This window comes from Zeus faber (genome assembly GCF_960531495.2).
Source record: "Zeus faber genome assembly, chromosome: 11".
NCBI lineage: Eukaryota > Metazoa > Chordata > Actinopteri > Zeiformes > Zeidae > Zeus > Zeus faber.
The window spans coordinates 33,760,477-33,776,219 of record NC_137205.1 but is presented as its reverse complement, the minus strand read 5'-3'; the positions used below and the strand labels follow the sequence as shown (position 1 = coordinate 33,776,219).

The 15,743-nt window shown below is 44.8% G+C and overlaps 1 protein-coding gene across 2 annotated transcripts in view; it reads right to left on the bottom strand.

Annotated features, from left to right (window-relative positions):
* Positions 1-337: 337 nt before the first annotated feature.
* The window catches only part of cdc27 (cell division cycle 27), a 32,883-nt gene continuing 17,477 nt past the window's right edge, over positions 338-15,743 (bottom strand). For both annotated transcript variants that reach the window (XM_080009933.1, XM_080009934.1), the window contains 14 exons: positions 14,071-14,288; positions 13,766-13,862; positions 13,310-13,410; positions 12,427-12,526; positions 12,063-12,225; positions 11,772-11,944; positions 10,879-11,031; positions 10,648-10,728; positions 9,276-9,403; positions 8,967-9,084; positions 8,729-8,857; positions 6,876-6,950; positions 6,297-6,459; positions 338-567 (listed from right to left, as the gene is read on the bottom strand). In XM_080009933.1, the coding sequence (XP_079866059.1) occupies positions 494-567; positions 6,297-6,459; positions 6,876-6,950; positions 8,729-8,857; positions 8,967-9,084; positions 9,276-9,403; positions 10,648-10,728; positions 10,879-11,031; positions 11,772-11,944; positions 12,063-12,225; positions 12,427-12,526; positions 13,310-13,410; positions 13,766-13,862; positions 14,071-14,288 (1,773 nt within the window). In that variant the 3' untranslated portion in view covers positions 338-493. The remainder of the gene's footprint in view (positions 568-6,296; positions 6,460-6,875; positions 6,951-8,728; positions 8,858-8,966; positions 9,085-9,275; positions 9,404-10,647; positions 10,729-10,878; positions 11,032-11,771; positions 11,945-12,062; positions 12,226-12,426; positions 12,527-13,309; positions 13,411-13,765; positions 13,863-14,070; positions 14,289-15,743) is intronic.

The window sequence follows — 15,743 nt, the reverse complement described above, 5'->3', positions numbered from 1 at the left end:
CATTACCTTTGAGTTCTTATTTTATTTTATTCTATATATTTTTTTTTATACTATAGCATTCGACTTACTGCATTACGTTTTAGGAAACAGTTAATTAGTCAAGTAGAAATTCTTAGGTAGCTATTGTGTTCAGTCACCGGGTGCGTTGCATTGACATTTCACTGCATATACTGTATGTATGAAAGTATGTATATGTATGTGACAAATACATTTCTTGAATCTTGAATCTACCTGCCTGCTGTGCTTGCAATTTTTACCCTTACTCTGAGGGTTAGCAGAGCACCACCAGAGGCTGAAGGTGGTACTGCAGTGACACAAAGAGCTGACCAATCACAACTCAGGATTCAGGACTTTATTCTGGTTCAATGATAAAAAGAACTTATAAAAACTGTTCGACAGGAAGTGATAAAGAGGAGGAGCCGTGGGGATGGAGCCAAACCAAACCTAGAACCAAGATGCTCGCCGTCCAACCCAGACAGGGAGTGGGGGTGGGTTAAAGGACGTCGTCGCTCTCGGCCGTTTGCAGCTGACTGTCGTCTGCATCCGCCATACTGCTCTCTACCTCCACTGGGGGGGGGGGACACACACACAGAAATGTTACTGTAAACAGGTAAGACATCAACCCTAACCACTGGGGGGGGGGGGGGGGGGCAGAAATGTTACTGTAAACAGGTGAGACATCAACCCTAACCACTGGGGGGGCGGGGGGGATAAGCATCCTCACCTAGGATCCTCGATGAGGATCCTAGGTGAGTCATCCTGGTTGTTTTTATGTTAAAGAATTTAAGGTTCTTTAACAGTTACTGAATATTAGTCCTTTAACATAGTATTTCATGTTACCATTCTACCACTACACCCTGTGGGCCCACCACCTGCAGGGATAGACGTTGGGGTCGGGTGCAATGTCAGCCGGGCAGCGGGCAAAGGCGGGGGCCTGGGCCTGCTGATCCTCGGCCTCGTAGACTAGTTCTAGGGACATGGAATGTCACCTCTCTGGCAGGGAAGGAGCCGGAGCTGGTGTGGGAGGTGGTGTGGTACCAACTAGATATAGTTGGGCTCACCTCTACGCACAGCACTGGCTTTGGAACCAAACTCCTGGAGAGGGGCTGGACTCTCTCCTTTTTCCGAGTTACCCATGCTGACAGGCGCTGGGCGGGTGTGGGGATACTCACGAGCCCCCGGCTGAGTGCCGCTGTGTTGGAGTTCTCCCCAGTGAACGAGAGGGTCGTCTCTATGCGACTACAAGTTGCTAAGGGGAAAGCTCTGACTGTTGTGTGTGCTTATGCACCGAACACCAGTTCAGAGTATTCGGCCTTCTTGGAATTTCTGGGTGGCGTCCTGGAAGGGGCACTGTCTAGGGACTCTATAGTTCTAGTGGGAAACTTCAACGCTCACATGGGGAACGATGGAGAAACCTGGAAGTGGGTGATTGGGAGGAACGGCCAGCCTGATTTGAATCCGACCAGAAAGGGAAAGCAGGGCTTGGCTCAGGCTGCATTCAGCCGGGGAGGAGAACTGCTGTCCCAGGCTGGGGATATTGTAGGGCGGTGGAAAGAGCACTTTGAGGAACTCCTGAACCCGATCAATACGTCCTCAGTGAAAGAGTCTGAAGACTCGGGGGAAGTCTCATCCATATGCCTGGCAGAGGTCGCTGAGGCAGTCAAAAAGCTCCTCGGTGGCAAGGCGCCGGGGGTGGATGAGATTTGCCCTGAGATGCTGAAGGCTCTGGACATGGTCTGGTTGGGCTGTCTTGGCTGACACGCCTCTTCAGTGTTGCGTGGATGTTGGGTACAGTACCTGTGGCGTGGCAGACCGGGGTGGTGGTTCCCATTTTTAAAAAGGGGGACTGGAGGGTGTGCTCCAATTATAGGGGTATCAAATTGCTCAGCCTCCCCAGGAAAGTTGACTCCAGGGTGCTGGAAAGGAGGCTCTGGCCGATTGTCTAAGCTCAGATTCAGGAGGAGCAATGCGAATTCCGTCCTGGACGTGGAACAGTGGACCAGCTCCTTACCCTTGCAGGGTTGCTGGGGGGGTCGTGGGAGTTTGCCCATCCAGTCCACATTTGTTTTGTGGACCCGGAGAAGGCTTTCGACGTGTCCCTCGGGGGATCCTGTGGGGGGTACTGAGGGAGTATGGGGTACCAGGGCCGTTGGTACGAGCCATCCGGGCCTTGTACAACCAAAGTGAGAGCCGTGTTCACATTCTCAGCACAAAGTCGAACACGTTCTCAGTGGGTGTTGGACTCCCCGATTCTGTTTGTGATGTTCAGGGACAGGATCTCAAGGCGAAGCCGAGGTGAGGAGAGTGTCCGGTTTGGGAACCTCAGAATTGCATCTCTGCTTTTTGCAGATGATGTGGTTTTGTTGGCTTCATCAGACCTCCATGACGCACTTGGGCGTTTGAAGCCGAGTGTGAAAGAGGTCGGGATGAGAGTCAGCACCTCCAAGTCGAAGGCCAGGGTTCTCTGCCGGAAAATGGTAGATTGCTCCCTCTGGGTTGGGAGCGAGTGGCTGCCCCAAGTGAAGGAGTTCAAGTATCTCGGGATCTTGTTCACGAGTGAGGGGAAAATGGAGCGTGAGATGGACAGGCGGATCGGTGCGGCGTCAGCAGTGATGTGGGCATTGTACCGGACCGATGTGGTGAAGAGGGAGCTGAGCCGGAAGGCAAAGCTCTCAATTTACCAGTCCATCTACGTTCCAACCCTCACCGATGGTCATGAGCTTTGGGTAGTGACCGAAAGAACGAAATCACGAATACAAGTGACCGAAATGGGTTTCCTCCGGAGGGTGGCTCGGCTCAGCCTTAGAGATAGGGTGAGGAGCTCGGACCGCTGCTCCTTTGCGTCGAAGGGAGCCAGTTGAGGTGGTTCGGGCATCTGATCAGGATGCCTCCTGGGCGTCTTCCCTTGGAGGTTTTCCGGGCAAGTCCAACTGGTAGGAGACCACCGGGTAGACCCAGAACCCAGACCCAGAATGTTGGGGATGGTAGCTCAGGAGGTAGAGCTGGTCGTCTAGTAATCTAAAGGTTGCTATTTCGATCCCAGGCTCCTCCTGCTAGCATGCTGTAGTATCCTTGAGCAAGACACTTAACCCCTAATTGCTCCTGATGGCTGCGTCCGTCAGTGTTTGAATAATTGTAAGTCGCTTTGGATAAAAGCGTCTGCTAAATGTAATGTAATCTGTAATCTGTAATCTGTAAGAACGCGCTGGAGGGATTACATATCCCAGCTGGCCTGGGAAAGCCTCGGGTCCCCCAGGAGGAACTGGAAAACGTGGGAGAAGGGCGCCTGGAGCTCCTTGCTCAGCCTGCTGCCACCGCGACCCGGCCCCGGGTAAGCGGAGGAAATTGGATGGATGGCATTCTACGACTATATTTGTACAGTATTGATCATGTATTCATCAGCTATTTATTATGTATGCATTGTGTATTTATTATTAGTCCTCATGTATTTATTATGTATTCCTCAGCTAATTATTATGTATGCCTCATGTATTTATTATGCATTCATCATGTATTTATTATGTATTCATGTATTCATCATGTTTTTATTATGTATTCCTCAGGAATTTATTATGTATTCTTCAGGTATTTATCATGTTTTTATTTTGTATTCCTAACGTATTTATTATGTATTCCTCAGGTATTCATCATTGTGTATTCCTCAGGTATTTATTTTGTATTCCTTAGGTATTCATCATGTTTTATTATGTATTCCACAGGTATTTATCAAGCTTTTATTTTGTATTCCTCACATATTTATTATGTATTCCTCAGGCATTAATCATGTTTTTATTATGTATTCCTGACGTATTTATTATGTATTCCTCAGGTATTCATCATGTTTTTAATTTGTATTCCTCAGGTATTTATTATGTATTCCTCAGGTATTTATTATTACATTACATTACGTCATTTAGCAGACGCTTTTATCTAAAGCCACTTACAAGGGAGAATAACATTCAACATACATTGCAACAGAAACATTAGTGTAACAATAAATAAATACTGCTAGGTAGTGCTAAGTAATTGTAAGTTAGGAGAGGAGGTGCTCTCTGAATAGCTGGGTCTTCAAGTGCTTCTTAAAGACAGAGAAGGAGGCCCCTGCTCTGATGGTTTTTGGCAGCTCGTTCCACCAACGTGGAACTATAAATGAGAATAGCCTGGATTGCCGTGGTTGTGCAGCCGGCAGAGTCAGGCAACGCTCATTTGACGAATGCAGCATCCAGGGGGTAACATGTGCTCTTCTTACAAGAGCATTTAAGTGAGTGGGAGCATTTCCAACAATCACTCTGTAGGCCAGCATCAGAGACTTGAACTTGATGCGAGCAGCTACAGGTAAACAGTGGAGCTCGATAAGCAGCGGACTAACGTGTGCCCTCTTTGGCTGGTTGAGCACCAGTCGCACCGCCACATTCTGTATCATCTGCAGTGGCTTCACCGCACAAGAGGGAAAGTATTCCTCGGGTATTTATCATATTTTTATTATGGATTCCTCAGGTATTTATGTATTCCTCAGGTATTTATTATGTATTCCTCAGGTATTCATCATGTTTTTATTTTGTATTCCTCAGGTATTTTCATGTTTTTATTATGTATTCCTCAGGTATTCATCAAGTATTGATTATGTATTCGTCGGGTATTTATTATGTTTTCATGAGATGTTTATTGTGTATTTATCAGGTATTTATCATGCATGTATTTATTAAGATTGTCCCCAAATAGTGGACTAAATGTTAGATGACAAAAAAGTCTTAGTCAACCAAGTTTTGTCATTGGTCGGTAGGTCGCAGGGAAAAAAAAAAAAAAAAGAAACATTCAGGGGCTTCAACTCGTCAAAATGAACCTTAAAACCTAAACGACTGGACCCCTGTGTATATATATATATGTATATTGTTGAAAGGTCAGAGTTCGTATATATATATATATATATATATATATATACACACATATATATATATAAAAAAAACTAGAGGGCTTTTCATTTTAAAACTAATTAAAAATATATAAATGTTCAGTCTCCTTGCTGGTTGATCTGACACAGTCAGAAAAATAATTACAACTTTAGTTTTTTATCAGTGGCTCTTGCCGGTAATTAACAGGTCGCTTCATGCGTGTAGTCTCAAAGTTTGGATAAATATTGTATATGATAAAAAATATTGAGTATATTATAAAAGCCCTTTTAAACTGTTAATCACATAATTCAATAACCAAATTGTATTTCAAGGCGGTGGTGCGAGCCCCAGTGAGCACTGACTGGAAGGAGCATCCAAGCTGGAGCTGGACAGCGGAATTTACAGGCCTTGGCCCCTGGAAATGCACCCAACGAGGGGTCCCTAACGAGGTGTCCCTAACGAGGTGTCCCTAACGAGGGGAAGCCAGCACTGGAGACTCGATCTTCTGTACACCACATTTCAGTGCAAATGATGTCAATATGTAAATTAGATGTAAAAATGAATCAAATAAAAAAGTGATAAATTTAAGCCATGTGTCATGTTTAACTGTGTAGTAACCCAGGCATGCACACCACGCAGTGCTTTTAAATTACATTTCTAATTTAGAGGCTGGTTATTATTCATCTGTAATGTAGCACAGTGTTAATAATGTTAGTTATAACATTCTTTCGGAAACCATATTCTGATGCCCCAAAAACACATTTAAATAATTAAATTAATATCATAAACGTGGGACAATTAGTCAACCGATGGCTTGAACTGACAACTGATAACTAATATTCAACTTGGAAAATGTTTTGTTGGGGGCAGCCTTAGCATTTGAGATGTGGGTGACACAAGTGTGAGGTGAGACAGGTGTGAGAAGGGTGTGAGACAGGAGTGACATGGGTATGAGGTGAGCCACAGGTGTGGGGTGAGACCGGTGTGAGGTGAGACAAGTGAGACAGGCGTGAGGCCAGACACAGGTGAGACAGGTGTGAGATTGATTCAAGGTGAGATGGGTGAGACAAGGTATGGAGACAGGTGTGAGGTGGATACAGGTGTGAGGTAAGGCAGGTGTGAGGTGGGTGTGAGATGCGGGTGTGAGGTGAGAGGTGGGAGACGGGTGCAAGGTAAGACAGGTGTGATGTAAGAAAGGTGTGAGATGGGTGTGAGATGAGACAGGTGTGAGGTAAGGTAGGTGTGGGGTGAGACAGGTATTATATGTGTCAGTAGGATGCGAGGCGAGACTGGTGTGAGATAGGTGTGTGGTGAGTCTCCACTACGCAGACGATCTGGTGCTATTCTACAGTAAAACTGAACAGGAAGTTCTCATCTTCACACAGGAAGTGGTAGTGGTCTTACCCGAGTCAAACAAGAAGTGGTCACTGACTGGCTCCTCGTCCTCAGGGAGGTAGCGCTTGTCGATGGCTTCCTTGATCTGGTTGTTGGCTCCTTTAGGGTCGAGGTCCATCGCCCAACTGAAGTTCATCAGAGCAAGGTGGGTCTGACCCAGCTTTTTATACACCTGGACAGGAAGTAGACCGGTAGTTGACAGGAAGTCAGTACATATAGACAGGAAGTCAACACCCACAGACAAGAAGTCCTTGCTGCCTTTAATGAGAAGATCTTCTGATTACGTTTTTTATTTCACATTAATATTTAATATTAAAATGTAATTACATTGTTGAAAGGTCAGAGTTCGTAGCTTTCCGACCAGGAAGTAGAACAGGTCTAATGAACAGGTTCAAAGGTCAGAGGTTGTACCCTTCCGATCAGGAAGTAGACCAGGTCTAATACACAGGTTCAATGGTCAGAGGTCGTAGCTTTACGACCAGGAAGTAGACCAGGTCTAATGAACAGGTTCAAAGGTCAGAGGTTGTACCTTTCCGATCAGGAAGTAGCCCAGGTCTAATGAACAGGTTCAAAGGTCAGAGGTTGTACCTTTCCGATCAGGAAGTAGACCAGAGACTCCTTGGGAACGATCTGCTTCAGCTCCTCCAGCTCCTGCAGCGCCGCCTGAAGGACAAAGAGGTCAAGAAAAAAAACATTTTGATTAAATATTTTAGCTCCAGCTTGAATTAAGTATTTTAGGAATCAAAATGTATGTGTGGTACTACCGAGTACTTGCATGAAGTACTAACTTTACATTTACATTTATTCAGTGATTGATTTAGTCTAAAGAGATTTACATGAGAGGCTAGAAAAATCAAAGCAGACATTTACAATTGGAGCGAAATTTGGAATGTAAAGAGCAACTATCAGGTTGTTTTTTTTAATTAATAGAAAAAAAAATGCCTTGCATTTTGAAGAAATGGTTTGAAAAAAACGATAAATGTTTTTATAGCAGAAAGGGCAGAAATGTCGGTAACAACGTTGGTGTTTTTGCCGGTAAAAAAGCCTTTTTTTTTTCCTCCTCATCTGGCCGGTGACATCACAGGGGGCATGGTCGTCTCTGCCACTGTGCAGTGGCAGGGTGGTAGTGAGTCACAGTTGAGTCACTTAGTTTTACTGATATTTAGAATGTGAAGTACTGTGTTTAGGATTTACTATACACAGGTTAACAGCATTTCCGCAAAAACTTTTTTTACTAAATAAAAAAATCCCATCACAACGGAGACAAGGTCAAGGCCCAATCCAGGCCTGGCTCAGCAGGACCGCTCTGGGTGGGGCGAAGCGGATGTTCACACAAGTAGGAAACTGTGAAATAAACTTAAATGTATAATAAAGACACTGCAGCGCTCACCCTGTCCCATCTCCCCCACGTCACCTTCAAGTTCTGGGCAATCTCAGATTTTTAAGTGGCCGTGGCTAACTGACATGTCATTTTACAAAATCCAGCTGTAATTTTAAGGATACAAAAATAAACTAAATCTTAAAGGGGACCTATTCTGAAAAACTCACTTTTTCAGTGCTTGTACACATACATTTGGATCTCTGTTGGGCCTGCTTACGCACACACACACAGTGGAATAAGACAACCCAGCCTGTTTTTTGTGAGCTGTCTCTTTCATCAAACATGTAATATAACAACCCGTTCAGATTTGTCTCCCACTGCACTGTCACGCCGGGCCTCAGTAGAATTAGAACCGGACCCCATGTGAGTGACTCCACCCACAGCTTGAGCACCACCAGGTCTGGTGGCTGAGAGCTAAGCCAGGTAACTGACCTGTTGTTGGCCGCACAGACCAGCACAAATCACTTTTCACACTTTTAAAAGAACAAGGAATTAAAACCAACTGTCTGTGACTAAACTGCAGATGATGGAAATGTAAGTATTTAAAAAATGGTCTTGTGTTGTCGGTTAACGTTGACCTGCTATGCGGATAGCGCCAAGTCGGACAAGCTTTTAAATTAGGCCTTGTAGATCTAATACGAGGGAAGATTCGGCAACTGGATTGATTATTTCTCACCTCAAATTTGTTTAGGAAACAGATTTTGGGAGACTGTTAAGATGAAATAAGTGAAAGTTAATGTGCTTCATACAACGGAGGCTCACAGAACCCCACTACTGATGCTCAAACACCATTGGCTCACAGAACTAGGGGCCTCAGGAGGGAGGCGACACGAGAATGAAGAGTGGTATTTTCAGCAGAAAACTTCAAAGATATGTTTTGGGGACCTCTGAGACCTATATTAACTTGTTGAAAAGGGGTAAAAAAAGGTCCATCATTTTGCTGCATAATTTCCACAAGTCCAGTCGGGCACACCCTGAACACTGCTCTTTAAGTGCCCGAACACCTGTTTCCAACTCCAACCAGGTACAAGTGCAAGATGCTGTAGGAATCAGAATTTACCTTGTACTTGTCATTGGCAAACAAGATGGATGCTCTGTGGAACTTGCACAGAGGGTTTTTAGGGTCGATGCCGATTGCTCGGTTCAGCGTCTCCAGAGCGCTGTCTGACTTCTTCAGGGCATGTTGTACCTTCGGAGTACACAGGAATACTACTGAGTCCCCAGTACTGACTTCTATCAAAAGTAAATTTATGTAAGAGCTGTACTGTGGAACTCCAGGGTGTTAAAGTACTGCATACCACTCCGATGTGGCACAGCAGCACAGAGCTCTGAGGATTGATGCTCAGAGCTTTCTTGAAGTGGATTTCTGCCAAGTTAAACTTCTCCTGTTTGTAGTAAATCATGCCGAGGCCGTACCTAGTACACACATTTAAAGAAAATACGAATACAAATCAAATACATTCAAATACATTTCTTTGATGCAGCCTGTCTATTACCAAAGAAAGTGATTCATTAGTAGTTTACAAAGAAAGGGTCTTGAACCTTCACTAACATTCTAACCGTGTACTGTCCTACCGAGTGTACAGTACTACGTTCAGTGTACTCACCAGGCGTTGTAGTGTCGGCTGTTGACCCGGATCGCGTTCCGGAAGCAGGCCAGTGCCCGGTCCAGTTCCTCAGTCAAAACGAACTCATGACCCAACAGTGTGTAGGCGTAGGCAAAACCCGGGTCCACCTGCAACACCAGAGATATAGCCTAAAGGTATTGTCACACTGCTGACAGGCTGCAATGCATTTCAAACGGAGCTTGGCTTCATCCAGCTGCAGGGGGCGGAGCTACGACCGGTGACAAAGCACGCCTTCATGGTGTAACGAAAGTTTAGCAGATTTCAATTTTAGGCAAATGAGCAGCAAACTGCGACAGCCATCAGGTCGGAAGACACGCTCTCAATGGCGCAAATCCTTGGAAAATGGACACCCGGACATGGCATCATTGTTCATACTGAGGCTATATTTGAAATAAAAAACGTCCCTTAAACTATCGATTAAATAGGGAACAGGTCATTTTTCTCCAACAAGGACAATTCTTTATTTTAATGGACGGATGGTAAGACTAGTTACTAAATATTTTCAAGAGGTTCTCTTTTTGTTAAGTAAACAGGTACACCATTTGTGACCCACCGCAGACTTTAGGCACATTTGGTGGCTTTTGTCTATTATTTTTTCGCATAATTTGAAAGTGAAGAATCAGAGCTTTAATACAAGGTGTCACTTGTGCAAAACAAGAAAATATTTATTTAAAGCTATGATTTGTTAATGACAAGGGTGTGGCAAACTGTGTTTCTGAGATAATCACCTTCAAAGTTTTCCACCACAATTGGCTTCATTGAGCCAGGTCCCAGAATGCAAATAGTTGGAGGACCAACACAGCCATATGGCCACTTGACACCCTGCTGAATGGGGACTTGACACCCTGCTGAATGGGGCAATCCTGCATTGTTCTTGTGTTTTGAGGGAATGTTGAACAGCGTCATTGACACATATCTTTAAAAAAAAAAAAAAAAAAAAAGCTTTTATTTAACTGTAAGAATGTACATGTTTTATAAAAGTGCATTTATTTATGAGTTTAAAAGTGCAGACAACCCAACAAAATGTAGGGTCCATCAATAATATAAGTCTCTGTATATCAGCCTCGGTGTGTCATTTAATATATAATTTTATATATCGACACACTACTTTTGGCCCCTTTAGGTTGAAGTTCCGGACGCTGGCACGTAAATAGACAGGAATCTTGAATCTTGAATATCTGTGTATCATTCAATCGTTTCATATCCCGTTTAGAATCCAAAATCAGAAGTGATTGACTTTTTCCCCATGAAGGGCCGTGAAATGTTGTGAGTGTGGGGATCACACCGTGGGGACCACAGCACAGAACCCCCCAAATTTCCCTGGTTACTGTGATAACTTTAGAAACAGTACCTGAATGGCTCGCTGGAAAAACTTGATGGCGACATCATGCTCCCTCTGCAGACTGAAGCAGTTTCCTGCAACACACCAGGCCTGAGGAAACCAAAGAGACCAGTCAAACACCCTGTCCTTTCTGCAGATGGGTGGACCTACCTGGGGGAGTCCTGACTGGGGGGCGGTCCTAGGTTGCATGGCAGTCCTACCAGGGGGGACATGGTAGTCCTGCCAGGGGGGTGGTCCTACCTGGGGGGCGTGGCGGTCCAGGTCCGTCAGGTCCTTAGACAGCGCAGACAGTGCCACATCCTTCTGCAGGTGCCACAGCGTAGTGGAGTAGATCTCCATCCCCTCCACCCGAAACGACTCGATCCTCCTGACCTCCTGGAACACCCGCTCCGCCTAAACACTCAGAAACATGACGTCAGTTACTGCCAGCAGGGGCCGAGGGGGCAGGCTCTGAACACCCGCTTAGGGTGTATTAATGAGTGCATTCAAGGTGTATTAGGGTTGTATAAGGAGGTGTATTAGGGGGTGTATAAGAGTTCTATAAGGGGGTGTATTAGGGGGTGTACTACGGGCAGTGTTTCCCAGACATTGACTTTTTTTTTGTCCCGTCACAATATCAACGTTGAGGGCCACATATTGATTTTCAATTTTTTTTTACTATTTATAATGGGTAAAATCGTATTTCACCTTCGAGCTGCACGCAGTGCATTGATTGCCCCACTCTTGCTCTCTGTCTAACAAATACATTGATAACGGTATCGATCTGTATCTCCCGGACCGAATCGCAAGGCAGATATCGGTGCCTCATTTTGGTGCCATGCCCAGGCTGTGGATGGAAAACATCCGAAAGCGCCACATGTGGTGCCTTCACTAAATATTATTGTTTGTAACGGTGGAGAGGGAGCCGTTTCTCTAAATAAAGGAAATATAAACATTGTGTTTTTATTTAGATGTATTTATATTAGTCAATTTCCACTCATTTCAACACTGTGCGTAACACCCCATAATTCTATTAGGGGGTGAATTAGAATGAGAGGGTGTATAAAAGGGTGTGTTGTCGGGTGTATAAGGGGTGTATTAAGGGGTTTATTGGGGGTCAAGTACCGAGTGTGTCCTGAGTATTGAGAGAGTACCTGTGTGTACTCTGCCAGTTCGAAGTAGGCCTGCCCGATGTGGGTCAAGACCCAGCCGGTGTTGTAGTGGTGCGAGGGGACAGAGGACAGGATGCTGATCGCGTCCCTGCAGTTGTAGGAACACAAGGCCTGGTAGGCCCTACCCAGGTCCCGCAGCAGGACCAGCAGGACGTCTGGAACACAGAGAAACCCCATTAGGTAACACTCTGGTCCACCTGTCCCAATGCAGAGACGGCATGTTCACCAACACCCCCTAATACCCTATTAAATGAGTACTAACAGTACTAGTACCTGTGGCGGCTCGGGGGACCCCCTGCAGACCAGGGGTCTTGGCGTCCTCGGGCTTCAGGAGGTCCAACTCATTCAGGTTGCTGCTCGGCGTCTTGGCTTTGCTCTTCGTCTTCCTGTTCGGGATCTTGGTTGGAAACTTCATCTTCAGCTTTTTACTGTTCTCCTGCACACAGTAGAACGCAGTAGAAGTATTTCAAATACCGCATAAATAACAATAGCATTCCTCCCGCAACCCGAGCCAATGTTCCCTTTAATGCAGTTCTGTGTGACTAATGCACTTATTGTAAGTCGGACAAAAACATTTGCTAAATTACATAATGTCATGTGTGTACCTTTGCAGTAGAACTAGCAGTATTGTGTGTACCTTAGCAGTAGAACTTGCAGTAGTGATGATTCTACTACTTCTTCTGGGTTGAATGTTTGGTGGCGCAACAAGACTTGGGATTAAAACCTGTGGAGGAGTACTGAGAAACAGACAGGTAGAGTTCACCCTTAAGGCCGATTTATGGTCATGTATCGAAAACCCTAACACCAGCCCAGCGGCAATTCCGGTCCTTTCTGAGGACAAAGAGACTGCCAGACCTACCTTTCCGTCGGGCGAAATTTCCAAAAATTACAAAATGAATGTTAAAAATGACAAAGATTTAAAAGTCATAGTGGGAAATAGCCCGGAACATTAGGTTGGACATAACAAAATGTGAATAATAGCATTTTTGATACACAATAGGGTTAGGGTTAGTAACAGTTAGTTTAGTTAGGTTAGGTCAAGAGTAAGCTGTGCAATGATAGTAATAACATGTGAAATAATAGTAATAACATGTGTAATGATAGTAATATTATGTGTAATGATAGTAATAAGATATAATAGTATTAAGACATGTCATAAAAGTAAAAAGATGTGTAATAGTAATAAGATGTACAATAACAGCTGTGTGTTCAACTGCTGTGGGGGTGGAGCTCTGTGTGTACCTGCTGTGGGTGGTGGAGCTCTGTGCGTTTACCTGCCGGGGGGTGGAGCTCTGTGTGTACCTGCTGGGGGGGTGGAGCTCGGTGTGTTTACCTATTGTGGGGGGCGGAGCTCTGTGTGTTTACCGTCTGTGGGGGCGGAGTGCTGTGTGTTTACCTGCTGTGGGGGCAGAGCTCTGTGTGTTTACCTGCTGTGGGGGCGGAGCTCTGTGTGTTTACCTGCTATGGGGGCGGAGCTCTGTGTGGTTACCTGCTGTGGGGGCGGAGCTCTGTGTGTTTACCTGCTGTGGGGGGCGGAGCTCTGGCTGAACGGAGGTAAAACTTCTCGACTGTTTCCACTTTGACTGAAGACAGATTTGGACTGAGAGATTCTAGAGACAGACTGAGGGGGGGGGGGTTGACAGACAGAAACAATAAGGTCAGTTCCAAACAGAGGACCAGATGGCTGTGTCTCTAGTGTCCCCATGGCCTTAGTTGAGGGTCCAGACTAACAGAGCCATTGACCAGGACCCGAAAACTGGGAGCAGCACTAGGGAACCAGAACCAGGGGACTTGCAGAGCGGAATGCTGGGATACCAGTGGGGGATTATCCCACTGCGCCTCCCCCATTGGAGGATTCAGACGAGACTGGAACCTCAGGAGGATGAATGAGGTCCTAGTCCTCGAGCATGTGTATTAATACTAGTGTGTAGTAATACAAGTGTGAATTAGTGTGTATTAATAAATACTAGTACTACCTTCTTGCTTGGGGCTTGCTGTGTTTCCATTGGTCCAGAGAAGCTGTGCAGGTACGAGGGATCTCCTGGGCTCGGCTCCAAGGGCACAATGCCAAAACTACACAGTACAAAGTACACACTGTATCACAACTGCACAGTACGAAGTAAACACTATTTAAACTACACAGTACACTTTAACACATGTTAAAGTACACAATTGCACATCACAAACTACACACAGTACAGATCTGAAGAGATGAATGTGCAGTACTGCAGCCGTCCATCAGAGGAAGCACACTAGATGTGGAACACTATAACATTAGTACCTGGGAGTCAGGGGGCTCAGGGCGGTGGGGCCCCCTAGGAGGCTCCGCCCACTCTTGGGCTTGTTGCTCTGTTTGGCCAATAGCGTCGCAGCTGGTCCGAGAGCCACCGAGTTGGGCAATAGGGAGCCAGCATCCGGGGAAATGAGGGAAGAGTCAATGTAGGAAACCGACGAATCAGACGTCAGCTTTGAAGACTCCAGATTCAGACGATTCAACTCCTTGTAGCGGAGAAGAGAACTACATCAAAATACATCTTGATCTGTTTAGAACTATAGTGCAATCTGATTAGAACTACAGTGTAATCTGTTTAGAGCTACAGTAGAATTTGTTTAGAACCACAGTAATATCTTTTTAGAACTACAGTGTAATATGTTTAGAACTACAGTGTCATCTGATGAGGACATTGTTCTAATAAGATTCAGAACTAGTGTAATCTGATTATAACGAAAGTGTAATCTCATGAGAATGAACGTGTAATCTGATTAGAACAAAAATCGAATCTGTTTAGAACTATTGTGTAATCCGATTAGACCTACACTGAAATGTGAGTAGACTTCCATGTAATCCGATTAGAACTAAAATGAAATATGTTTAGAACTGCATCTTAATCTGTCTCGAAACACATTGCAATCTGAGTAGACTACAGTATAATCTGTTTAGAACTACTATGTAATCTGATTTGAACTACAATGTAATCTGATTAAAACTACAGTGTAATCTGATTAGAACAACAATGTATTCTGTTTAAAACCGCAGTGTAATCTTATTCAAACTACAGGAAAATTTGTTTGGAACTACAGTAGAATCTGTTTAAAACTACAGCGTAATCTTATTAAAACTACAGTGTAATCTGTTTGGAACTACAGCAGAATCTGTTTAGAACTACAGTGTTATCTGATTATAATGAGTGAGCAATATGAATAGAACGACAGTGTAATCTGTTTAAAACTAGATAGGGGACCGATCCCATCCAATATCGTATCGGATGCCAATACGATATTGGGTGACCGGGTGATGTCATTCACCCATCGGACTGACGTCCCCGAGCCACATGCCGATCCAAATTCCATTTCATGGTCTGACTCCTCGAGAATTCAACTTGGAAAATAATTTACCTGCAAAGTGCAAATGAAAGCGAGCACGAATAGGAACTGGCAGTTGGAGTTGGGCAAACCGTCACAGATTGACGCAACCATTCTACTGTGTTGGTCCTCAAATAAAGAAGTCATGATTCCGACGTATATAATATGCACCACCATAGAGCTACTAGGAGTTGTGGTTCTATTCATGCAGCGCCACACTGAAACGAATGACCGGATGAGGATTAAAAAATACACAATCTCTCGGCGTGCCGGTTGCATCCGGCTTAAAATCATAATAGTCCCATGGGGGATTTTGCTTTTTTTTTTTTTTTTTTTTTTTCGCAACAAGCTCTTTCATGATTCAATTTGCTGAAAATCCTTGTTCCACCCAAGCGGCCCGGGCCCTTGCATGCACCGTACGCCATTAACACTGCATTGACTGCTTCGGCCTGTTTGCTGCGATACGTCAACGTCACTGCCAGATGGGAACAGGCAAGACTGTAAACAAATACAAGTAAACGGGGTAACTGTGGTTTTTCTGGATAAAATGCACTATTACTTTAACATTTCTCAACCCATTTCAATGAGTGG